Source organism: Pteropus medius, unplaced genomic scaffold (assembly GCF_902729225.1).
Source record: "Pteropus medius unplaced genomic scaffold, Ma_sr-lr_union100, whole genome shotgun sequence".
NCBI lineage: Eukaryota > Metazoa > Chordata > Mammalia > Chiroptera > Pteropodidae > Pteropus > Pteropus medius.
Window position 1 is genome coordinate 2,787,908 of NW_024351735.1, and position 27,924 is coordinate 2,815,831.

A 27,924-nucleotide genomic window follows, 5' to 3' on the forward strand; every position below is an offset into this window, starting at 1 on the left:
CCTAGTTCTAGCATTGGATTCAAGCCAGAAAAAAAGCAAAATATAAATTTTAAGAGCCTATTCTAGAATTTTTGCATGTAACCATTTTATTTTTTAGGTGATTAAATGAGGTCACAGCTTTATCAGCCTGAATTAAATTAGTTTTCAGGACTTTAAGTTGAAATGGCAAGTTTGTGTCACACTGTTTTTCCTTATTTTTTAAACCGCATTTATTTTAGTTTTGCTTCTAAGCTGCGTAGATGCATAGCATGTCCAAGTAAATAAATTAATGCACTCAATTCAATATTCAGTTAAGGTAAAAAGGGCAGGCGTGAGAACTGTAATGGTTAATTTTTTACAAGTGTCAACGTGTACTTGGCGAACGTTGATTAAAATAAGCAGAACAAAGTAGTAATTTCATGAAGTAACAGTATGGTATTTCTCCAATTTCATTTTAGAAAAAGAGCTTTGGTTTCAAATTTTTGTTCTCCTTGTCTATGAAGCAGTTTGAAAAAAATGGTTCAAAAATTTAGTGCAGAGATCTACATAAACTATTTAAAGCACCTCACTCAAAATAAATCTCAAATCTGGAGTAAACAAAAAGTTCTTGCATTTGTGCATATCTATCTGCTAAACAATATATAAACCCTAGCTTTCTAACCCAGAGAAACAATCAAGTAATATTTTTGTAACTCCAATGAAGTTCGATCATTGACCAAATTTGGAAATAAGGCAGCTTATTTTGGAGGTGACAATTCCAGTGGTACAGATTGAGAAGTGTTTTTTCTTTGAGGAATCCCTGCAGTCCTTCTCTGCTGCAATAGTACAGAACCACAAGCTCCTCACCTGTCCTAATGCTGCTTCTCCTTTACAGCCCTCCCTAGTTGTCCCACCTCTGACTGCTATGATAGTGTCACTTAAATCTTCCCTGGCTGTGCTCCTCTTGGCTTTTCAGCACTGTTCTGAATGCCTCTGAAGCAGGCCTGTACCGGAGGGAGGAAATGGCCCTCACCGGCTTTGACTTCTCTGAACTTGGGAGCTCCTAAGTCAGGTTGATGTTTATGCCTTTCTCTTGTAAGACTGGCCAATTAATACAAGGAAACAAAAACTTGATATTTTCCCTTTCCATCTCAATTTGCGTTTATAAGTACAGATATAAAATAAATTAAAGTAAAAAAAAAAAAGTGGAAACTGAGTCTTTGCTCAGCCAGAAGCTTGGGTTGCATTGCTAATGATTTTAGTCAGTGTGACTGTGCAAAATATCCTCAAGAAGGCTCTGGCTCATTATCAAAGTAAGAAAAAAAAGAACCAAAGAAAACAAGTCAATGATGCGTGTTGAGAAAAAATTAAAAGTGAGCCCGTCATCTGTGTATTTGTTACATACACATGCCATATATAACAAAGCAAATGTAGTGTGTGAATTGTGAACATTTGGGAAAGTATTGGTTACATTTTCTTTTTTTCCCATTTCTAAGTCTAGATCAAAGTAATCTTATTTTAGAAATGGATAATTGCAATGAAAGTGAGCCTGAGATATATTAAAAGGCCGCCCCTGTAAACATTTCCTCAAAGGGAACAGTAGCAGTTGAGTATGTATCAGTTACTCATACTATATTCATCACTATAGCAATGCTTCATAAAAGAGACAAACAGCTTATTCTAGGCTGTCAGGGATTTATAGAATATTGATTTTGTTGGAAACAATCCATTGTAATCCAGTCCCAGATTTAAATTCGATCTGGCCGTTACTGGTAGGCATTCACTAGGTCTTCTGCTCTGCAGCTGTCGCAGTCTGTGAAGGAGCGTCAGGCTTCATGATCTGGTATGTGATGAGATACTCTGGGTATGCCTGGAAAGGACAGGAAGAACACAGGTCACCCTTTTGGCAGCTGCCATATTAAAGCCTTACTTAACGTGGAAGCCTCAGAGGCTGTTGATCCTAAGTAATATTCTACATACACTCAGGAGCCTATGGAGGCCAGCCAAGAGGTACCTGAACAATTAGAAGATCCACTTACATTGTATGTATATAAACATGTATAATCCAGTAAATTGTTAAACTGTTATTTCTATTTTCAATACTATAAATGAGTTATACTGCTGCATTCATCCCTCATTAGAGAGCCATAAACAAGAAAACTAAGTCAAGAGAAAAATAGTTTTTACCTTATCTATCATAGTGCTCAATATAGCATGTGCTCAATAAAAGTTTGTAAATAAAAGAATAATTCTGCTGAACCGATTTCAAATTAATCACAGATGATGATGTAACCCATTGTGCTGGAAGGAAGAAGGGTGGGTGTGTTGAGTCACCAATAACAGAGAGACAACGGTTTGGAGACAATTTTTAAGTCACCCAACTATGAAAGAAATTATATTTACCACAGATAAATTACAAAATACTGAAAAGTATATGGTAAAGAAAACTGAAATTACTTATAATCTCAATACCCAGATATAACTACTCATGTTTTGTTTGACTGTTTAATATTATGGAAATGCATTTTTAAAATCATAGGCATGTAAATATATTAACATTTATTAAATCATTTTTTTGGTTGAATATTAAATCATTTTTTAGGTAGTTTAAGTTTTTCATTATCACAATCAAGACAGTGATGAACATCCTTACAGGTTTGTTTTATGACTATCACTGATTATATTAATACAAATTTCTAAAAGTGGAATTACCCAAAGTGAAAGCATTTTCTCTAGAAGTCTGGAGTTTCTAATTTAAATATAAAAATTTGATAAATTTATTCTTTGGTAGTTTTAAAATTTATTTGGAAACAACTGCAAGTTTACACATTAAGTTGCAAAATTTAAAATGGTACCCCAAACACCTGTATACCCTATACTCATATCCACCTACCATCAAGGTTTTATCTCATTTGCTTTATCATGTGCATTTCCCCTTACCTCTGTATATACTAGGCAGACAGACAGAAAGACGGACAGATATTTTTTTCCTGAACCATCTGTAAGTTATATACATCATCATGGTTCCTCATCCCTAAATATGCCAGTACTTATTTCCTAAGAATAAGGATATTCTCTTACATAAGCACAGGATCAACCTTGTAATTTTGTATTGATAGAATACTTTTATCTGCCTACCATTTGCATTCCAATTTTGTCAGCTGAATAATGTCCTTTCTCTTCCACCATCAGATCTAATTTAGGAGCAGGACCTTAAGTTAGCTGTCTCATCTCTTGAATTTCAAAGCCCTTCTCTGTCTTTTATAACACTGACATTATTGAAGAATCCAATCTTCCCACATTTTTTATTAGTACAACATGCCTCATTTTGATTAGACTGAGGTTATGCATTCTTGGCTGGAATATTGCACGAATGATGATGTACCTGTCTCAGAACATCACACCTGAAGGCACATGCTATGTCTATCCTTCATTGGTGATGTTAATTTTGATCACCTAGTCAAGGTAGAGACCCCTTTCTCCAATGTATAATTAGTGTGATTTTTTTTCCCTCCAGTGTCACGAATAAAAAGACCATAAAAATATTTTTTTCCTTATCAAAATTGTCCTCTATATTTAACATCTATTGATGAATCTTGACTGATCTAATCTTTACCACAATGGCTACAAGACGATAATTTTCCAAATCCAGTGCTCCCTCCACATCTGCCATCTGCCCTTGGCTGTCTGCTATAAGCAAAGCCTACCTTTCCCCTTCACTTATCTATTTATCAGCATAGAATCATGAATTCCTATTTTTTCCAAGGGTGTAAAATTTATTACTGTACTTATTTGGTGTTCAAATTGTCCCAGATGTGGCCAGTGGGAACCTCTTCAAGCTCGCTCTGTGTCCTTGTGGCATGGCCCCAACCTTTATTTATTGATTTTTTTTTTTTTGGAGCATTTAATTAATTTGTGGCATACCTGCTGTTCCAAGCTCATCTTATTCTTATTCTGCTTCAGCCCTGGAATTAGCTGTTTTTCCAAAGCCTGGGATTCTTTTAGTGGGGAATGGTTTTAGAGACCAAGATCTGAGCTCTAGGTGTGCTCATTTGCTATTGGCGTTTCTTTGCTCTCAGCCGGCAGTGCTAAGAAATACATGCACATATATACTCATACACACACAAATGCCTAGAGTACTCTTACACACGAACCTAAACATGCATATACTTACATGTGTACACACATACATACATGTATTGGAAATGAGTTCATATCAATACCTCCAATTTCAGTCCATCCCTACAGAGTCATTCTTACCTTCCCCCATTCCATATCTGTGTGTCTCTTCTTCAACAATGAGAATGCTAGCTCTCAAAATCAACACATTTACTCATTTGCTCAGTCATATAATTTACCTAAAAGAGTTTCACCACTTTGCGCACACAACCACAATGAATAGATCTACTAAGTGGAGTTCAGGATTTGTTTGTAATCCTTCCCTCTACAATAAGATTAATGGCATATAATAAAATATTGTTTTCATAGGTTATTTGTATTTAATTTCTTCTTTCTCCTTTTTTCCCTCTTCTCGATCAGTGAAGTTAAGGTATCCATTTGAAATTCAATTAAGTTCAGACAAATTGATTTTTGTTTTTAGACAAATTGGTAGGCATTTAGCAGAACTGTGAAAGTTAAGGACTGAGTTGACAATGATAGAAAGTTTTCCTGCTTGTTCACAATTTTATTTTGGAATCACAAGCAGATGGTAGAATTTAATGTACTGTAACTTTAAGGCTTAGAAAGCTATGATTCTATGTAACTACCATGATCAAAAGTATAGATGGTTCCTGACTTATGATGGTTAGACTGACTTATGCTGGGCAGTGGCAGTAAGGCTCAGCTCCCAGTTACGGTCACGAGCGTAAACAACCGATACTCCACAGTGAACTGTGCACCAGGGTTTTTGGGATATTGCGTTTTTGCACCCCATCACATCCACAAAACACTCATCTGGGTGCCAGTGTAATTTCAGCTGTGTATGTTAATGGTAAGTACCTATGCAACCATTTGGTTTCTCACTTTCAGTACAGTGTTCAATAAGTTACATGACACATTCAATACTTTATTATAAACCAGGATTTATGCTAGATGATTTTGCTAATGTTAAGTGTTCTGAGCATGTTTAAGACAGGCTAGGCTAAGCTGTGATGTTCGGTAGGTTAGATGTATTAAATGTATTTTCAACTTATGAAATTTCCAATTTATGATGGGTTTAATGGGACGTTACCACCCTCTAAGTTGAGGAGCACCTGTAAGAGATTCAACTCATGTGACCAACCAGTGACAAGTACATCCATGAAGATCCATTCAATAGGAGCTGCTCTTAGCTCTCCACTGCCATGCTGGGCAGGAAGGATACAAAACATTAATTTAGAATAGCAGGCCTGAAGGACAGCATGAGACTCCACGCTTTTATTTCTCAGTCACCCTCATGTTCATACTGCGTTACTTGGCTGACAGAAAACTGATGGATTCTGTGTGTGAAGTGGATGTCAAATAATTCTGATATCTTCATTTTGAACTAAAGCAACCAATGGTTTCAGACCATGTGGTATAGATACTTTACTAAATAGTTTTCTTTAACTTTTATGTGGTCTCCATATTCTGTATTAACATGTTTAGTAACTTTGTTATGCTCATCTGATGAGGAAGTAACATACCTGTTCTCCTCTGTAGATGACATATTCAGCATATGCCAGCCCATTCACACTTGGTCTCCCAATAACTGAGTGATGTCCCGGAGGGGCATGAGCCATTTTCATGGTGCTGAATTGCAGAAAGGATTTTCCTAGGGTCACTCTACAGAAAAGCATTTGTCTAAAAAAAAGAGGAAAGCAATGCTGTGAGGGACACTTTAAATCTTGGACTGATATAACTGTTAGGTTCTTTGATTTTAAAAATATTTAATACAAGGTGAGCTCATTTAAATGTCATTTTCATATTTATGAATAGAAATGGGATGAGATTTGATATATTGCTTTACTATAAACAGCAGGCTCAACAGTTATACTTAAAGTTTCAAGTAGTTTTGGTGTGGTTTAGGAATCAATCACAATAGCTATCCGGGCAAGTTTTGACGGATGAAGAAAGAACACTAAAAACTGAGTTCTTGTACAGGACAGAAATGAAGTGAAGAAAATGAGCAAATGGCAGCAGCTCCTATGATATTATGATTCGGATTTATTCATTAAGAAGGAGTAAAAATTGGGATAAGATAAATAATAAGTAGATCATATACAGCAATACTTGCTTAAATTTATGAGTGGAAATTATACTACCTGGGTAAAATATGAATAGGGCAGATGTTAAATATTATAGAGAAGAAAGGTTGATAGGAAAGAAAGTATATTATAAAGAAAGTTTGCCAACCCTTAATATAAATAATAAACATTCTAACTAAACAGTAAGATTAGTCACACTGTTGAATGTAAACAGTTATTATTCACACAGTTTCAGTATGGAATTTGATCCTTGCATTGTGACTAGTCAGAGATATTATTTTGAACCAATTAAAAATTATGCCACACCCAGTGTAAATAGGTCCTGCCTGAGCTGGCTTTTTTAGTGTGATCTATCCTTTGAGATGCTGGCTCAACTGCATTCTTCTGTTGGTCCCCGAGGTAAGGGTTTTGATCTACATAAGAGGGAGCTTTTTGAGCTCCATCCCCTCATTGTGGCAGCACTATAGTATCAATGACCTCTGCCCATTCAGCTGACTGAGACCACTGTCATGGCCGGTTCAGGTCCATATGCCACAAAAAGACCGACAGTACAGGCCTCATCTCCTGCCTTCTGCTTCTTGCCCCAGGGCTTCTCTGTTGTTGCTGGAGGCAGGAGAAGCAGCAGGATCTGCCCAGCAGCCCCTGAGGCTGCAGGCTGCGATGGGCAGGTGGAAAGTACTGGCTCCTGCCTCCTCACCGGCTTGTACTGTGCACTGTGCTGCATTCTGCAGCCCAAAATAAATTGGGGTGAGGGGTGTGGGGGGTGGGGCACCAATGCCCTGTGGGGTAAATGCTAACAAGTGCAAGACAGGAGCCAGGTAGTAAATTCATCTCTCTTGAGAATGTAGTAATTCATATAGCTTCCCTAAAGATGTCCCATGACTGAGCAACCAACTGCACTTGTTCCGAAACTGTGGCCAGATGTTCGAGGCCCCTCAGTCTCTTTCTGTGCCCTTATTCTTGCTTCTCTGGGACTGCACTTGCCAAGAAACTTTTGTATGTTACATATGCTTGGGAATTTCTCTGTATTACTAATCATGGCAGCCTTAACGGAAAGAAATTTCCTTCTGGACATATGGCATCCATCTTAGAACTGCTGATGGTTACAATTTGCTCCACAATGTAACTGAGAGAGATAAGTTTTAAGGTCAACAACTATAATGAATTTCAAGGTTATATGGGTCTTTTTAAGGTTTTAACCGAATTACAAGATCTCTTATTAACCTGACTTTGCAAAAATAACACATCTAGTTACTTTAAAGAGAGATGTAATAAACTTCGATCTTTGTAAAGTAGAATTCTTTTGTATTTTTTTCTATTGGCAGGGAAGGGAATAGAGAAGAGAATATTTTTTTCACTGACTTCACAGAGAGACTATACTATTATTCTCTTCAACTTCTGAGATTTAAAATCTTATTTTAAAAGCTAATATTCATTTGTTTATTGACTCCAAAGTTATTATTCTGAAAGTTGGACTTTTGAAGGTCAATTATACATCTTGCCTTAAAACATCACTAGCAACATCAGTAGCACATTAAAGATTCTACTTGTTTATAGAAGTTGTGTCTTAGTTCCAAGTGACTGCACCTTGAAGTGCTTGTTCTGAAGAAATAATTCTTATCCTTTTCTTGTTCTGTTTCTGAAGCAAGAAAAGTAAAGCCCAGGGAAAAAAGCCAAGATGGAGGGAGTTTCAATGTCACCTATGACTGGTTGACATGTATCAGGTTTTTATTGCTACTAATATCAGCTCTGCTGTCATTGCTCTTATTAGAGCAGAGGCCGATCAGCTATTCCCACCCAATCCCCAACGTGTCTGACTTATTAGGATTAAGAATGAGGATAACCGGTGACTTCTGAACAGCCTGAAAAGCAAATGTGGTTCATGAACTTGGGACAGCAACTGTTACACGAAAGGTAAGATGCTCACCGGTGACATATATAACATGACCGGTCTTTGTGTGTGGGGCAGCCCGTTCCTCCGCCAATTCCATAAACATACTGGTTGCTTTTAGAGGAGTTTTCAGCAAAATAAATCCCAGCACCAAACATTCCTCCGATGTATGCATGTCTCTCATCAAATCCCTTATGAATAATGGCATTAATGAAAGGAGAACCTAAAAATATAAAGATAGATTAGTTTGTGAACATTTTTCCAGAATCTTGATGAGCTTTATATTATTTGCACTTGGCAGATTAATATCAAGTAATTAATACATAACTGAAGTTAATTTTATAAGATGTCTATTACAAAATTATTATCATGTACTAGAATCTTATCAAGGACCCACAGTACTCACCAAACAAAGATGTTACATGGATTTTGCAGATGGCATGAGATTTTAGAGAGCAAAGTACAATGTGGCTTTGAAAATACAGATTATTTTATACCCAATCTTTAAACAAGCAGAGATAATCTGATAAACTACAATAAACTATTTCATTCTTTAGATGGCTCAACTTGCAATTGAAGTTCTGAAACAATTTCTGATAAGTTGTTTTCATTGTACATGCCTTAGAAACCCTGTACTAGAATGTAATGCATTAAAAGCTGGTATTAACATGTAATTATTTGGAAAAATGAACCATTTTTAACACAACACTAATATAGTAAAAAATACAGGCTTTTAATTTTGTTGGACTTTGTGAAAGCCCTGAGGTGTCTATAATCACTGTCATGACACTCACCATGAAATAACATGCGCTCATTGTGATGGTTATGATTCTCCTCAGACACTTCCTTTTGTCTGTGACAGAATCGTTCCCTCAACTTTTTGTTGACAACTTTTTGAATCTTTAAGGATGAGGAAGAAAGAAGCAATTTAGTGAAATGTATGTTAATTTGCAGTTTATGATTTAAAATGAAAGGTATGCTTTCCTTTAGGAAGGTCCAATTTTTGTTCTGTTTGTTTAAGGCATTATTTAAAAATGATAAAGTTGCCAGGTCAGGATAATTCAGTTCATACACTGGCTTTCAGTGACATAATTTTTCAGTTACGGTTTCTGCTTGTTATTCTGCACCAGACCTGGCTCTTTCAGAGTCGCCCAAGGAGTTAAAAAAAATAGGTTATTCCTAGATTCCTCCCCAGAGTTGCTGAATTTTAGGATATAGGGGCCTGTAAATCTGTATTTTTCAAAAAGTTCCCTGTGTAATTCTGATGTGCACTGGTGTCATTTCCACAGGTCTCTTTACCCAAAGAGTTAAACTAGTTCTTAACAGATTTTATTCATCTTCGTGGTATCCTTTTGAAAAACGCATATAGCAGTCATCTATCCCATATTATAAATTAAGATACTGAGATTAGGAGATATATGCATTCTGATATAACCACTGACTCAATCAGATTGGAAAAATCCAGGCCTTTAATGTTACTTTGAAATGGTGATAACAAAAATTACTTTCAGCTATGGTCCGAATTTGTGGATGAGCTGGGAGTTTTATCACTGTATTTGCATCACCAATACGAGCTGAGCTAGTCTTCTGTTTGCAGCTTTGGTGTTACCTGGGTGTCTCTGTTTCGAGTGAAGTATGGTCTTGAGGGGTTAGAGATTAATTATAGTGATGAGGGTGACACCTGATTGCAGGGCAACAGGTAACTGACTATCCTTGAGTTTTTCATTGTCGATATTTGATTTGCAGGCAAAATTTTTTTCATTGTCGATATCTGATTTTCGGGCAAGCTTTGTAATCTAATTTTTACCTTGAAATTTTAAAAACTTACTCGAATGACGTTGTATCTGTTAAAGATGCCACCAGCATTACCACCATCTCTGTGCTCTCGAATTGTACTTTGCATCTGCAAGAAACAAAATAATAAACTTTCTGAAAACATGCTGGTGTATAAATTTAAAGACACTCCTTTATTTGTTTTCAACATTTCAAATCTATTACATCATTTCACTCATAAGTCTAAGATTTAGCACTTATAAATAAACAGGCGTTCACTATAAATTGATCAACAAGTTTAGTAGATAAGATTTTCTGGTGAGAATATAGTCATAAACATAAACATTTAAATTCTGCATTTTATTTTTATTTCTTAATAAAAGCTTTGGATGACTTTTTCTTTAAAAACAATGAGGAAACATAAAATATCACGTGAAGTCATCTACATTACTATTTTATGTTACTGAGAATGGAAGCAGCGTTGTGATTACATCAAACTAAAACTTCTCATATTCGATTAATACCCTACTGGACAAATGCTAAAAATAAATGCAAAGAATTTCTCATAATCAATAAACTTCTGCTCCTTAGATGAAATATTCCATATTATCTCTTCAATTTGGGATCTCAAAGTGTATCTACACAGATCAGGGGAAGTTGAATATAACATATTACTACATGGAATAACTTCCTTCTGAATACTGCTCATCCTTCTTCTACTTTCCAAATTAAAACAAATTATTATGAAAAAGTAAAATGTTTTAAAGATCTAAATTTCTCATAAAATTGACTCAGAGTTAATTCTCTAATTCACCATTCCATACGTGAAGTTATTCATCACATTTTGACATTATTATCAGAATCTGCTAACTACTAGGAGACGATTAGGCAATAACACACCAGAAGACATGATGGTTTCCTGAAAAACTGGCTATGAGCTAAGATACTACCTTAAGGTAATTGTCCTGAGTTCCCAGAATGACAATGATATGAGCATTAATTAAAAAGCAGAAATAAACAAAAAACGTAGGCATTCCTTGCTATGCAAAATAATACCAGTAGGCACTCTGTTTATTATGTTTCAGAAGTGAGGCAGAAGCCATCAGTAGAGAAGGAATCTGTATGGCTTCTGTCTACCAGGAGGTTCATACAAATTGCCTTCCTATGGTGCTTTAAAATCATCGTGACTAGAGAGATGAAAGGTGACTCAGAGAGGAAAGGGAAGAATGACTCAAATTTCCCAAACGTACATGAAAATTAGGCATGAAATTCTATAATCGTGAGGCAAGAGTCTCATTCCATATTATTCTTAGATAGCATTTTAACAATATAAAAAGAAATATTGTTCTAATAGGGTCCTTACTTAAATGAGTTTCAAGAAAGTCTCCAGAACAAAAAGAGATCTAAATCATCCATTGAAAACCTTAGGCTTATGATATGAAAACCATGTGGCACAGTTCTAATTCATAGTCCTACTTTAAATTTGGCAATATTCCTCCACAATGGTTATGCGATAGGATAATAGATAGGCAAGTGACCATAAGTAAAAGTAAGACAAGCTTACCTCTCTTGGAAAAACAGGTTTAACCATAGATTTCAGGAAATGATAACTAAAAAAAAAATTTTTTTTTGATAACTAAAAATTTTGATGTACATTACCTCCTCTTCTACTGACTGATATTCCTTGTCCTCTGGAGCAAGATCTAGCAAAATAGTTCCCTGATTAACACAGTGAAAAGTCAAATAAGGGTTGGTGCCTGCAGGAAAGAAAAATTAACATAGTTAACATAAGTCTTACCATTCAAGCTCTATCTTAGGAAAAACTTTGTCATAAAGAATTGATTTTTGGAACAAGTCTAAACTATTTGAAGTTGGAACTTAATGTATAAGGTTATATTAAACAAGTACATCCAAAGACATGGGAAGTAATGGAGATGTGCTTGGGGATCAATTAGAGTTCCTTATACATACAGCAGGGCTCAACAATTAATTGTTGAACTAAATTAAATCATGAACAGATATGAAGCTACAGTTGATACAAAAAAGAAGCACACTGTAATTATAATGTAGTTGGATCTAAAATATAAGAAGTATCCTTTTCTGAAAACTGTGAGATGGTTTCAAATGGTCCCTTACAATAAGTTTAAAATACATTATTCTTGTTAATTTCACTATCTTTGTTCATTTAATACAGATAAGTAAGCAAGACTCCAGCTCAGAACTTCCTAACCTTTAGTTTCATGTCACTCTTGTAATTTTATTAGCTTCGTTTGACTAATTCAAGATGTTTCTTTTCTCTCTTCTTGCTTTCCCATAGTGGATGCACTTCTAACAAAGAGAGAAATGATAAACATGGAGGCATACAAAGGAGAAAGATAGGAGGCTTGTAATAGCAAAGTATGATGGAAAAAGACTAAGCTGATAGTTCTAAGGGAGGGAAAAAGGTTCAAGATGAAGTAAGAGAGAAAGGTCAGATTATGAAAAGCCATGTTATGAATGTCTGATTTTATCCTAAAAGCAACAGGATTCTATCGAAGGGTTTTAAGCAATGAAATGATGTGATCATTTGGTCATACTGAAAGGAGTCTCTGGTTACAGTGGAGGGAAGGTACTGGACGGGAAGCAAAGGTGAAGTTCAGAGATAAGCTGGAAAGTGGTTGTGAGATTCCAGGAGAAAAATGATGGTGACTTGGATTAGGTGACAGCAGCAGAAAAGGGCAGAAGTGTAAATTCCAGAGATATTTAGGGCATAAACTGTCGGGAGAGAGGCAAGAATGACTCAAATTTCTAGCTGGAGCAATCAGAGGGAGAGTGATGCCAATAACTGAGATGGGGAAGGCAGGAGGTGCTACATCCAGTGAGTGCACAAGCTCTGGGGTCGGACCACCTGAGTTCAGATGCCAGCCCTGACACTTATCTTGTACCACTAATTTCTGAAACTTATTGTTTCTGAATAGCTTACCTTGTTGTCCACCTAGGAGTCTTTCTACTCCTTTGATTAGTTTATGGCGGTGTCCATATGCATTGATGCCTATTTCTTTCAACTCTTCATGACCCATATCAGCCAATACATCTAGCGTAATCTGAAAAGTGAAACAAAATTCATAGCTAAATCTTTAACAGTTCCTCAGATAATGAAAATGCTTCTATTTGTCTTCAATGCTATATATCCACTCAAATTAAAATCATTCTTTCATTTCCATGATAAGCAGAAACTTACCATCTTAAAGTTGTCTTGATAATTTTATTAGCTTTTTGCTCACTTTAAATACTCCTCAATTTGCTTTTAGTCAGTGGAGAATTAAAATGGGAGAAACAATGCTATAGAAATGTAAAATGATCATTGCTAAATTTCCTTTTGATTATTTAATTCTACCACCTTTTGCTTGCCTCAAGATATAAAAGGGAACAACCAGTAGTTTGCGAATGGGGAAATACCATATCCTAGTATTCAGCAGGTAGCAAAGTTGAATGGTAGGGGAAAGAGAGAGGTGTTTAACACAATGAAACAGAATGTAGCAAAAGGAGTAAGCAATTTTAGGTAAGGAGGATTTTTATAATAATAAGGAGGAACTTCCCAGAGCAAAGATATAGTCAAGCATGGAAAAACTGCCTTAGAAAGTAATGAGATTTCTATTATAAGTATTTAGTTAGATTACAGACCATTTTATATAGCAGCCATACAAAGAATTCCAATTTGGAGAAGAGAGTAGATGGATTTTAATTTCTCTTATAAATTCTCAGATTTAACAGTTCTTCAAGCCTATCATATATTCTATTTTTGTACAAAACAGTGGGTTTTAATTTTTGATTATTCATCCCCTGTAGACAGAGATGATTAGTTAGCTATCATCCTGACTCAAAATTACCTCTTTTGTTGACTAAAAGTAACTGTGACTCCACTGCCACCCAGTGGCAGTATTCTGAATGCATAGAATGAAATCGTGGGTGACCCACCACATTTCTTGAGGGCTGAACGTATAATTTTCTAGCTCAGAAGCTGACCCTGTGACAATCCAAATACTACTTCATAAGATTAGCCTTTGATTTTCTTTTTCCTTGGGAAACTGAGGAATCCTTTTACAGATACCTCTTTTCCAATTCAAATGAGATATTTTTATCTATCCATAGCTTCTCTACCTTTACACTTGCACATTTTTAAAAACTGACAAATTAGGCCTGGAGCGCTGCTGATTTTTATTGTCAGAATGAAATATTATATATTGAGTCTGATCATCTCAGCACATCCATCACTCAGTCTTTGGAAATAATTTACTATATTGCTCCTAAATGGCCATTTAAGAAATAATTGCTCCATTGCACAAAATGGGCAATTCATTTCCAATGACCCAAAGGAAGTTTTCAGCAGAGCTTTTAAAAAGCAACAGTTCTGAAATATATATCTTTGAGACAGAATAGTTCACAACATAATAGGAGCCTTTACATTTTTAGCTAGATGTGACTTTAATTTGGAAACCACGCACAGGGTTTACCACATTATCATCGCATTATTTTCCTTCTGTATATTCTAAACCTCAGTTCAAATAAGGGTTGACATAAAAATAGAATCTCTTATCTTGTAGTACCTTTAATTCAAAGAATCCTTAAGCTTTCCTGAACTGATACATACAGTGCATATCTGGAAGCAGCAGAAACCAGGCCAGCAAAGCATGGTATTCTCTACACGGTTCTAAAGAAGAAACGGTGAACGTAATATATTTGTTCATTATATAGCTCCAAGCATAAAATGAATACCTCATTTAATCCTCACTATAACCCATGAAGTACTATTAATGTCCCTTTGCGGAAACTTAGGCTCAGAGAAGTCATAAAAATCACACACAGATGACTGAAATGTATTGACGTTTCTATCTTTCCCTTGCTTGTATTTCTTAAAAGGGATGACTAGAAAGCTAACATAACTAAGCATTAAATTAGTTTCTTTGGCTTACATGGTACCCACCTAGTTCCGTATCTATCAGGCAGTGGCCACTGGAAAACCTTAAATGGTAAGCTAAGGATTTCAGATTTACAATTGTTCATTCATTCATACATGTTTAATGACTACTTTCTAAATGCTAGATAGTTCCAAAAAAATAACTAATTAAACATTTCATTTCATTCTAAAACAACCCAGTATAGCTCAGAAGGTTAAATAACTGGCACAAAATAACAGTAAGGGTGTGGGGCCAGGAAACGAACAGAGTACTACCACCAAAGTTCATGTATTTCCTATAGCAAGGAAATAAAAAGTAAACACAAAAACGTGGTAAAGGCTGGTAAATGTTTCGGAAGAATCCCTGTGGGAACTCTTGGGAAGGTTACATACTTGGTAGAGGCTATAAGTAGGGCTGGGAAGGAACAGGAAAGGGGTCAGGGAAGGTTCTTAGAAGAAGGTAACAATTTAGCTAAGAAGTAGGAGCTAATCAGGCAGAGGACGGAGGGAAGGGTGCTTAAGACAAAGGGAATAGCATATGCAAAAGAAAAATCAAGTAAGAGAATACAGAACATTTTAGAGACTGTAAGTATTGATGTTTAAAAAGGTTACAGGATGATGTTTATAAAGAAATAAATAAAGGAAGGGATAGACAGAGCAGTAGGCTAAGAGTAGATCGTAATGGGCTTTATGTATTAAGATACTATCTAAAAGGTCCGAGGAAGCCTTTTCAGTAGAGTAACACAATCGAAGTTGTATTTTAGGAGACACAACATAATGCCAACAGTGGCATTATAAAAGGCAGTTTTGGAAGGGAAAGCGACTGTGAACAAGATGAAGATGGAGTGGAGTGGAAGGAATGAATCAGAGAAAGCAACTCAAAGGGAGAGATGACAGGGCCTTGTAAACAGAAATGGTCAAGGGGGAATAAAGGAATGGGTGTAAAAATTATTCTAAAACTCTGAAGCTGGGTGATTATGAAATTATTGTATCAATAAAAGAAATGAAATACTGGAAGTGGAGCAGGTTAGTTATATTTTAGACATGTTGCTCCAAGATTCCCGGCTTTTATACTGTTAGAAATATTTTTCTAAAAAGTATCTGTAATTCATTAAAAAAAATCTTAACTTAGTTATATCCAGGAAATGACAAATTTGTTGGGCAAGTTATTTATACTCAGCACACATTAAAATCAAATTATAATCTTTTAAGTAAAAATTATTCATGTTATCAGCTAAATCTTGCACATAAAGCAAATGACATTTCAAGAATTTTAATTCAAGAAGGGCTAACTCTTGTTTCTCAGATTTGTTCATTTTACCTATGGGTGGAGAGAGAAAAATGAGTTTTAATGAAAAAGGCCTTTTATTTGGGCTTAAAAGGTTGATAGCCAGAGTAATAGTTATTAGAACTAACTTTATAGCTATGTTCACAATGAATTTACTTGAGTCCATGATTTTGTCTTTAAAAATCTGAAACAAAAATTTGTATGGTCACTTTTCATGAAAATATGTAGGTTTACCATAAATATGTCCACAAGGAGTCTTTCATGTCATAGTATTTATGTTCCAGGAATTGCAATGTAAATCAAATTGGTCTTTCCCACAGAAAGTGTTCTAGTTAGGAAGCTACATTAAAAATGAAGGGCCAAAGTGACACTAGTACTATATTCAATTAAGTGTAAAGGACACAGGTATTTATTATTTAATAAGGAACTTGGCAAAGTATATACGTCAAACAAGTCAAGTTAGTTAGAGACTTCTGAGAGAATAACTGAAGAGGTGAGGCTATGATACTCTGAAGAGTTTTCCTGGGACCAGAAATAAATAACTGCATTCCTCATTCCACTGAGAGAGAAGTACCCATGAGTAGGAACAGAAGCAATAAAATATTATGTGTCAAAGCATCTCAGGAAGCAGTATAACTTTCTGGCTTCAGCTAAACAGATATATATTAAATGAGTACAATGCACGCATCCTCACGCCTTCTCTCAGTACACAATATGTTGACCATCATCACATATTACTAGTCTGATACAGAATATTAACAGGATAAAATTCCATGGTAAGTTAGGAAATGGGTTACAAAATTTATTACTCTATAACTGAAGGCTAGTCAAGTAATACTTGCAGTCAAAATAAAAATTAATTTGATTGCTTGGCGATTGGGCCAGAAGACTGTTAAACACAGTTCAACAGAAAGAAAGATAATGTCACTTGTCTGGAGGCAAGGAACTGTACTAGGTAATATATATTAAGTGGAATAGTCAACATATTGATTTTAAAAAAAGAGACAGAAATTATTCTGGCAAAGAAAAAAGTGAATGGAACCATTTACTCAGAACAAAATTGCAATGACAAAGATAACAATGAAAGCAATGAAATCAGTATAAGCTGTCAAAAGAACCAACTGTTAAGACCAAACTATTAAAATCAATAAAATGAGATAACCATGCTACCAGAAATCCATTATTGAAATACTAAATATATAAGGTAAAAAGAAAAAAATAAAACAAAATTATGATGTAAACTGACTGAAAGAGTAGGAATTGAAGTCCTTTGAAAAACTTTCAGTAGTCAACTGGAATTGTTTATTTGAATTAGGGTCTTAGTTTTATCAAGAAAAGATGTGTGAAATTTCAGTTTGTAGACATGATTTGGGAAGAAAGGATAATGGCTGGAGTATGGCTACAGCAAAGGATAATGTTTTTAAAACAGCTGTAATACCGTCAGTGACAAAAAGGGAAAAAGATTCTTAGAATTTAGGGTATTCTCATAAATAATTTCCAAACCAGAGGGAAAAATCAATGGTAGGTGAAGCTTAAAAGAAAAAGAAATTATTACAACAGTCTATAAAATTCCTCACTTCCAGACGGAAGACCCATCTGATGCTTCATCAAAGCGTATTTTAAAAACTGGTACAGAAGTACAGTATTACTGAGAATTTTAACTATCTGGACATTTGAAGGTATTATTACATTATATAGGTAAGGGAGGTGACAGGTTTAATGCTTTATTCAATGTTACACAGCTCATAAAAGGGAGAAAATCATCAGAATTAAGGTCTTCTTAATTAAGGTTCACTGCTATTTCCACTTAACTGTTTTTTTTTCAGTATTTAACTGTTAATGATCTTTTTTTATTAAAATTTAATTTGATTATTAGTTTCAAGTATACAGTACATTGGTTAGACATTACTACAGTTTATAAATGATGCCCCTAATTGCTCTTTCCTCTGGCTCTCCACCTAGCCATTACATTCCTTATGCTGTGCTCTCCATCCCCGTGACCATTTACCAACTACTAATTTGTACTTCTTTAACCCTTCACCCCTTTCTCCCAAATCCACAACTCCCCTCCCCTCTGTCACCAGATTGTTCCCTATATTTGTGATCTACTTAACTCTTTTGATCACTAAGAGCATTAAAGACAAACTATAATAAACAACAAAGAAATTTAGCTAAAAAAACAACAGACACAATATTAGAAAATCTTCACAGTATATGAGAAAGATCTGAGGTTTGTAATGAACTTCTGACTTTAAGTCTACGAAAAAATCAGAGTAGGGCAAAGAGGCTAGGGAAGAATTTAGAAACTATGTCCATAAAAAGAATAATTGAAAAAGAAGATACATTTATCTTAAAATAGAGCAAACTTTGTAGGGGTGAGTGGTTGAAAGGGTAAGTCCATGACATATTGACTAGATCTTAAATATATGAAGAGCTACAGCATGTTGTAGTGAGCTGAATGGTGGCCCTCAAAAAGATATGTCTATGTTCTAATCCCCCAAACCTGTAAAGAATCTTATTTACAAAACTTTTTTATATCTTTGCAGATATAAATAAGGATCTTGAGATAAGGAGATCATTTAGGATTAGATGGGTAGGCATTACATTCAATACAAGTGTCCTCAATAAGAGACACACAAAAGAGAAGGCCGATGCAGAGAAGGCACTGTGAAGATGGAAGCAGAGACTGAAGTTATGTGGTCACAAGCCAAAGAGGCCCTCAACCACTAAAAACTAGAAGCAGCATGGAACAGATTCTTCTCTAGAACCTCTGTATGGAGTATAGCCCTGCTGACACCTTGATTTTGAACTTCAGGCCTCCAGTACTGTAAGGGAATAAATTTCTATTGTTTAAGCCGCCAAGTTTGTGGTAATTTGTTAGCCCCGTGACTAACACATATGTAGACCAGAGATTAGATTTCTGTGCAAAACAAGGTAAATGTAAACATAAGATCAATGGATTACACGTGGGGGGCAGATTATGGCACATTTTAAATTACATGCATTTTATTACACATGCCCAAATTTAACAAGTTATCTTCCTATATGGATGTTAAAAAGGTAATTCTTATATCTGGGAGAATGACTTAATAATCTCTAAAGATCTTTCCTATTCTAAGATTCTATGTATGTCAATAATAGTCAATTTAAACTCAGAAACCTACTCACTTTTTAATCTTTATTTTTTATTGAGACATAATTGACATATAACATTAGTTTCACATGGACAACACAGTGATTCAACATTTGTATACACTGCAAAATTATTATTCAATATTTAACACTGACCATGGTAATAAGATCATAGGATATTAAGTTAAAAACTTATTATTCCTGTTTAAGAACAGAATGACAAACAAGGATCTTAATTCATAAACACCCTAATGATGACTTCATATTAAGACCTTCACAGATACTTAAGATGTATTAAAAAACAGGATAGGTCTATTTGACTACATGGTTAAGTTTTGGTTCAACATTATTTTAGACTCTAACTGGACAACAGAAACTTCATTAAGGGATGATTTTGAAAAGGTACATTGTCCACATATTACTTTGCTTTCCAATTTAATGACAACTGCTTCATGAAAATTTTGCGAAATAGTTATTATAAAAATTCCTCATTGGTTTTAAGTGGAGTCTAGTCATATCAATCAATAATGCAATGAGATAAGTGCTAACACTTTTTGGAAACAAAATAATGATTTCAAAAACGTTCTTTTGAGGTGGTTTTGACATGTAATAAAACATAGAGCCAGACTGCTTATAAAAATATAACAATATAACAACTTAAAGACTCCCATCATCTGTTAGACAATTTTGGGGAAAGGTATAAAATACTGGATTCCCTTGTCTTCTTTAGAAATTTGTTGTGGGTTTTAAAACAGCAGTTAAGAAGCAAAAAAGAAATGAGTGAAAAATAACTCTTAATATTTAATTAAAAAGACTAAACTATATAAAAGAGAGCTTACCTGTTCTGTTTCAAAGATGTCCCGAAGGTGTTCAAGACCAAGGCTTTTTAGGAATTGGCTGATATTCATGTCAAGACCCCCAACTAAAACAGATAAATTAATTAAAGTTTCTTAGAAAAAAGTTTACCAATCTAAAGGAAGTTCCAGTATATTTTTTTAAGCCATGGCTCTCTGATACTCTTGGCTATGCACATAATATTAACAGTGTAAAATACTCCTAAATTTCATTCAAACACTTCAAGTTATCTCTGAATTTGGTTGAAAAGTAAAAGCAGAGTTTATTTTTATTAAATCAGTAGTATTTATATTAATTTTAATATTATAAAGCGCAATCTAATGCTTTTAATGAAATATTTAACAGTGGGTATAAAATTCCAAATTTATCAGCTATCATTTTAGTTTTCATTCTTTAAATAATATCTTAGTGTTTTCCTGATCAACTTCAGGAATAAGACTCACTCAGTAGTTCAATAAGATACTGCGGTAGGAAATGGATGTACTGGGATATACCTAAGAACAATGTAGGTACCAAGAAACTTTTTCTATGAAGACATATTTCTTATAAGGTATTGTGTATATGAAAACTTACAGATAAGATGTCTGTAAGAGAGGTGTTCAATAATTACCAGTAGAAAAAAAGTCAATCTGTTAATTATAAAAACAAAAGACTTAAGAACCAGGGTATACTCACCTTCTCCTTCCTTCCTCTCTGTGCCCGCTGCACCATCCCCCGTGTTGGACGCTCCTCCCACTGCCAATTCCGCTAAAGGGCCAGTAAGGTTATCTATGCTGCTGGCAGCGGACAGGCAGGAGGGGGTGGATGCTGGTGAGATCAGAGAGGCACTCACTACAGTAGCCTGAGGCTTAAAACAGGTCGGTAGGGCCTCTGGGGGCATGGCATCTATCAGCAAAGCTCTGATATCGTCAGCCTATAAACAATCATAATACAAAAAAACACAAAAAATACTGCATTTTAAAGTGGTAAGTTTTTTACTAAGGACCAAGTGCTTTGTGAATTTATTCTTTAATAAATGCCTCATATCCCCTATTTAAATCATTTCTTCCTCTTTCATCTTCTGACGCACAGCTCCAAAGAGTCTCAGTAGTTTCAGTAAGTAAAACTGGAGAAACTATATAATTTAAAAAAATTCATTTTTAAAATATCTGATGTACAGCCTGGTGACTATAGTTAAGAATACCGTATTACATACTTGAATTTGCTGAGATCATATTCTCGCCATACACACATAAAAAGAATTAACTATGAAAAAAAACTCTAAGAATGTGGACTATGTTGATTCTTGAAAACACTTTCTTAACACTAAGTGAAAAAGTATGCACACAATTGTTCATACTGATTACATGTGCATTTAAAAGATGTGTAAGTTAATAAAGATTTGAACGGAGTAAAAAAAAATATTTTGTCTTTCATTAAAAAAAGCACATTTGTTGATTTTCGACCTTTTCTTTAGAAGTTTCCATATTTGTTTACCATATTTTATTTATGCTTAAATGACTAAAATAATTTTTGTTCAGTTATTTAGTGTACATTTAATTTAATGCACAATTAAAATCTGGTGAAATTTTAAAGGGACAGCACTTTAATTTGGCTAGTTTATTCATGAACTTTTTAGTTCGTTAGGCATAACTGCTGTTAAAGGATGTGGGAGCGAGCCTCCAAAGGTAGCTAACCATTAATTCCTTCCTCTGTGTACGTGCATGCCACTCCTGCCATCAAGAGGTGGTGTCTATTTCCTTTCCTTGGAATCTGGGTTGCCCGTGAGTTGCTGTGATCAATAGAATGCAGAGGAAGTAATGTTCTGAGGCTTTTAAGCACGGCTTTAAAGGACTTGCAGTTTCTACTTTTTCCTTCTAAGATACCACCCTCCATGCTGTAAAGACATTTGGGCAATTGAGTGTCAACATACTATGTAGAGAGATCCTGTAGGAGAAAAGGCTGTCTTAGTGTGCAGCCTCAGCTGTGGTCTCAGCTAAAGTTAAGTGCACAAACAGCAGAACTACCTAGTTGAATCCAGTCAGCCCACAAAACTGTGAGAAATAAGAAATATTTAATAATGTTTAAATAGTAAATAAATAAACATTAAAAATAAATAAATCATTGTAGTAAGCCACTCGATTTTGCTTAAGCTATTAGTTGTTTTGATATCGTTTGTTACTTAGCGACAAATATATCAAACAGAATGTAGCTTGGAAATGTATTTCTGCCTCAAAAAATTATAAATTATTGTGACCATACAGTAATTCCCTGCTTTTCAGAAAGTTCTGGGTAGATGACGCTGTGTTTAATTTTGTAGTTAAATAATTTTTAACCACAAAAACTTAATTTTTGGTTTTGAAAGTATTTCTACAGTACATCAATTTTCTTTACCATCTTCAGAAGAGTAAAATACTGCCCAGAAGTTAATTTTTCTTTGACTACCTCAAAGCCTCAGGTAAATTATCATAAACGTCAGTTGCCAAATATAGAAGGTGTAAAATTAAATGTAATTCTTTGAGGATTAGATATGTGATTTTCCTAAGATTCATCTTCTCCCTCCAAGTATGGCAAAATGAATTAACTTACTACTCAGTTTGCATAACAGAGCTTTAAATTATATTAAAAAAGTGAATTTAAAAAATTACAGAAGGAAATCTGTTCTTATTCTAAGTAAAATATGCATATTAAAGCTAAATCTGCTAAGCCCTGGAATTGAATGACATCTCTGAAAGTATAATAAGCAATTCTGAATATTTTGAAATGAGGACTTACTGTTGCCAGATCTAAAGGTGTCTGGCCTTCTTGGTTCTTCATAGTTGGATCTGCACCATGTGCTAGGAGGAGGGCACATAACTGGGTCCTTCCTTTTTGGGCTGCTTCATGAAGAGGAGTAAATGCCCATTTATCTGTTGCATTTACACACGTGTTGTATTTTATTAATAATGCTGCTATGTCCACATGCTGAGGAAAAATAAAAGGAAGTGAAGAGTTAAGAATAGGATTATCTGGTAAAGCTCTACCACATATACTTGCTTTTACTTAATATCCCTGTATTTTGGACTCCATCTTGCCTTGCCTCCCCTAAAATATTAGTTCCACAATTATTCTTTAACCTTGTAGTCTATAATTCTTCATAGGAGCATTAAAAAAATTTTATTCAGTCTTCTAACATTCAGTCCTATTTTAAAAACAAACACATAAAATGTTAACTACTACCTGACTTCAAGTCTCCTGTTAATGGTCTGTCTGTCAAACATTTCAAACAAGCATTCTATACCCACTGCTTTTCTTATCTTTCCATTTCTCTTCTAAATCATTTCCATCTGATCTGTTTATTAAAACAGTCACCTCAAAACTTCTCAATATTCTTTCTTCAGCCTCTGGGAAAATAATGTAACACAACACAACATTTTACAAAAATTAGTCTGTCATGTCCCCAATGATTTAGGGGGTGAAGAAAATGTTAGCAGCAAATACATTAACTAATATCCTAGGCATGCAATGATGAGATCTTGAACTGTGATAATCAGAGAAGAACGAAAAAGAAAGCTAAATCTGAGAAATTTTAAAAGGGAAAAAACGGATTTTAGAAAGACAAATTAAATGACCCATAGACGAAGAAAGAGAAGAAAAGTCAGGATGACTACCTTTTCAAAGAAATTTGCTCCAAAAGATTAGGGAATGAAACTAATAAAGACAAGGTTCACTCGGGGTACATAGTTTTTGAGATAAAGGATCAAATGATGTAAATGGTTTGACATAAAAGGCTGGAGCACAGATAAGAGGGCATCATTTATTTATTCACTTACTCTCTCTTATCCACTCACCCACCAAACAAATATTTCCTGAATACCTACTAAGTGCTTGGCACTGGGTGTAGGGACTCAAGGGGGATGACAAAATGGAATATTGAGTTGACAGTTGTAGCTACTCGATAAATGAGCTCAACAAGAAAAGGAATACAGAAAGATGATCACAAGGGGGATAAAACCTTGAGAATGATATTTTGGGAAAGGAGAGTGGCAGACAAAAGGGGCAATAAGAACGTAGAAGAACTAAAAAGAGGCAGGGCCATGAAAAACAATGTAGGAGAAAGTTTCAAGGAGAGTAGGTTCTCTCAATAAGTTCTGTATAGCAAAAGCTTTTAGCTTCTTCCCAAAAGTCCTTATAAAATAAGCTTAAGATAATTGATTAAGCAAAAACAAGACTCACAAATATAGAGGACAATTTGGTGATGGCCAGAAAGGAGGGGAGTTGGGGGCTGGGAGAATGGGGTAAAGGGTTAAAGAAATACAAATTAGCAGTTGATAGATGGTCATGGGGATGGGGAGCATGGCATAGGGAATACAGTTAGCATTACCTAATGGCTAGGTGAAGAGCCAGAGGAGAGAAAGAGTAATTAGGAAGATCATTTTATAAACTGTAGTAATGTCTAACCAATGTACTGTATACTTGAAACTAATAATAAAATAAAATTTAAAAAAATGCATAAAGAAAAAAAGACAATTGATTATAGAAAGGTAATAATGATTCCATGATTAGGCTTTTGAAAAGAATAAAAATAACTTATTCTTATAAATACATTTAGGGATGCTAGTTTGGTTACCATTTAAAGTATTTCTGAAATCCATTTCAACTTCAATATTCTCTAATTTTGTGCAATTGGCACATTTGGGTTCTTCATGGATATTTCCTGGCATATTTGATTACTTTTAATAATTAACTAAAGAGCACATTATCTGTTGAGAATAAATTTCTAACTCATGATGTTGCTCAGCTGTGATATACTGAGTTATTTGAAGCTGACTTTCATGAGAATGGGACAAGAGATGGGGAAGAGAAAGACAGAAATATCCCAAGATGGGAATTAGGGCATGTTTCTTTATATTTTCCTTAAGACAGTCTTTGCTCTCTTGAAGACATTTCAAAAAATAAAAATAAAAAAGAAAGGCACTTTTTCTGAGTAGTATTAAAAATTTTTAAATATAATATACTATCAAAGTCACTTAAAACCCAGTAATTTATCTCCTTTATTCAAAGATATATGTTGAAAAGAATAGCTATTTTTGTTCGGTTAACCCAAAAGCATGGAATAATTTCAAGCTACTCTACAATAAGGTTATAGACTATTTAAATTGTGTTTCTGATGATTAATTTTATTCTACTCCCATGTATATCGGCAGAATAATATAATTTAGTAGACTAATTTCAATAGGTTTCCAAAATTAGATAGTCTAAGGAAAATTATGTGTGTGTGTAAAATGAATTCTATCTATGATATGTATCCTTAAACTTTCTTTATATTGAATTTATAATTTATGCTTAGAGAAACGAGTTACATGCTTTTTCAATTTGCTGACAAACATCTGAAAGAGCAATAAAGGAGTCTATTACTACCCAAGTATGCTAAAAACACAATTCGTAAGTCTTTTAAATAGCTACACCACTAGGGCAAAAATAGTAACTGAAATTTAAGGCTGACAAATGCAATAAATAAGCTACAGCTCAGTTCTATATAATATATGAACAAAGTATTGAACTAGAAGGTCTAGAAAAGGACTAAGCTCTTGGAATATTTCCAGGAGAAAGTCAATTTAATATGGTTTCAGAACCCAGCTTCAACACAAAATGCTTTAAATGATAAATATGATGTAAAAACATTGTGTGGGCCTGAATTTAAGAAAGGTAAGAAGGAAGTCGAAAAAAGAGAAACATTCTTGGTCTTTGTAAGGGGGCATGAGAAGATGAAGATATTCTCATTATAAAGGGCAAGGAAGAAGAGAGTTAAGAGAATATGGAAATTACAGTGACTAGTTTTTATAGTTTGTCAGACTTTGGCAAATCTAGAAACTGTCCTCTCCAACTGTGAGAACCCCTAGTATGTAAAATCTGGCATCTGTGGATTTTTATAGTCAAGCAGGTACTAAGTAGATGAACATGAGCATGCATCTTATTCCTGTGTGATTCATCAGGTGTGAAGTGGGCCTTGGTGACTTCCAGGCAGTCATTTTCAACAAATGGCATCGAGGCAGTGCAATACATTCCTCTTCCTCTTAGTCTACTTTCAGCTGATGATTACAGTTTAAGTGCTTTGAGAGAATGACTCTGGACTTTGTGGGGTTTTAGCTAGTCATTCAAACTCTATGAAACCACATCTACTAACAGTTCAACCATTTATTTGAATATTTTTTAAATGTTGGCGATAAATATAAGCAACCACAATTTCCATGCCTAAAAAAGAACCTCCTGGCTTTTACAGTTTCTAAAATCTACTCGATGCAAAGTTAAGGTTTATTATCTGCATCAATAAATATTAACTCAGCAGCCATTACGCACCTATTATTGTGCTAGATAATGTTGAAAAGACCAAAAAGTTACAAAAAGCATGGTCCCTGGCCAAAAGATAGTTCAGCTTAACTGGGAAGGCTAGAAACACTCTGAGGAGATTATAATTGTGCTAGATTATGCTATTGGTTAGATACTACTCACTTCATGTATAGTATACATTTAATAAAGCAGTAAATGGCAGCAAAGTTTCTAGACTTGAACTTTAGCATGCTTACCCCATAGGATGCTGCATTATGAAGAGGAATTAAACCACCTTTGTCTTGGGCATTAACATCTGCTCCATGCTCTAAAAGATATTCAGCTACTTCCAGGTTATTGTAGCCTGCTATTAAGAGAAAAAAAAGACAAACATGTCAGCTGTTAAAAAAAAAAAAGTATAAAAATAATAAGGATCAGAAAAATGTTAAAGTCTGAATACTTTTTGCTTTATAAGCTAATACTGTTATCACATAATTAAGAGTCTTTATAATAAAGACATTATATAAAATTATATTAACTGAAAGCATTTCACTAAATAGTACTCTTTATGCTCAGCATTTCTTTCATCTCCTGTTAATCTTATTAGGTATCAAAGAAAGGACAATGAGACTTGAAAGTGCTGGTGATGCTTACCTGCCAGGTGCAGAGGGGTTGAGTTTCTGCCCTGGGTGTCTCTGCAGTTGATATTCTCCGGGGTACAGAGTTTCTGCACCCTTGCCAGGCAACCCTTCTTGGCAGCATCCAACAAGGCAGCATCTCCTCTCAGTAAGTCCTGAATATCTGTGTCTCCTTCTTTTACCAAATCTAAAGGTGTATTTCCATCTCTGTTCTTTTTAGTTGGATCTGCTCCATGCTGCAAAGAAAAGGCAAATGGGGTTTGTATTTTCTGTAGGATCTTTCTTAAGGTTTGCTTGTTTCTGTTTACTTTTAACTTCACTTTCCCTTATCCAAGGAAAGATGTCTATTCTACATGTACTTTGAACAGAGGCAATATCCTGTTTTATTTTGCAAATTCCCTACATAGCAATATACTGGATCAGCTTTCTAACTACTTCTCAATCAAAGTCCCAAGCCTCAGGACCAATGGTGATGGTGAATTGGGTAAAGTACTGAGTACCTTTTAGTTCTCATCTGATAGACTTTCACAGGCTCCAAGATGTATTTGGAAATGTCTTTTCCTTTTAAGAATGACCTCTTCCATTAAGAATGTTAATTTTGACAAGATTTCAATTACATAAAAATATTCAGTAGATATCATGAAAAATAAGTGAGAAGAGGAAGACACACAGGTAGAAAAAAATACTGAATTTTAAATGCAATCAATACAAAGAAAGTTTGGTAATTTTAATATCTTTTTTCATTGTAAGTCTTAACACCTATCATGAACTTAGGTATAAATGTATTAATAACATTAGCCTACTGGAGAAATTTGGAAGAATCAAGTTAGACAATGAATTCACAGTAACCCGAAAGCTATTTCTTACTAATTAGTGATAATAAAATGAGTATCACATACAGTCTTATTCTCAAGACTCATAAGAACATATTTGATAATGGA

The 27,924-nt window shown here is 34.7% G+C and overlaps 1 protein-coding gene across 1 annotated transcript in view; it reads right to left on the reverse strand.

Annotated features, from left to right (window-relative positions):
- Positions 1-1,118: 1,118 nt before the first annotated feature.
- Positions 1,119-27,924, reverse strand: part of TNKS (tankyrase) — a 176,742-nt gene continuing 149,936 nt past the window's right edge. Inside the window, exons 16-27 of the mRNA XM_039846461.1 lie at positions 27,000-27,219; positions 26,603-26,712; positions 22,812-23,000; positions 20,733-20,970; positions 20,042-20,124; positions 12,809-12,929; positions 11,506-11,603; positions 9,902-9,976; positions 8,868-8,973; positions 8,110-8,296; positions 5,622-5,778; positions 1,119-1,828 (exon numbers count right to left, since the gene is read on the reverse strand). Coding sequence (XP_039702395.1) covers positions 1,742-1,828; positions 5,622-5,778; positions 8,110-8,296; positions 8,868-8,973; positions 9,902-9,976; positions 11,506-11,603; positions 12,809-12,929; positions 20,042-20,124; positions 20,733-20,970; positions 22,812-23,000; positions 26,603-26,712; positions 27,000-27,219 — 1,671 coding nt within the window. The 3' untranslated portion in view covers positions 1,119-1,741. The remainder of the gene's footprint in view (positions 1,829-5,621; positions 5,779-8,109; positions 8,297-8,867; positions 8,974-9,901; positions 9,977-11,505; positions 11,604-12,808; positions 12,930-20,041; positions 20,125-20,732; positions 20,971-22,811; positions 23,001-26,602; positions 26,713-26,999; positions 27,220-27,924) is intronic.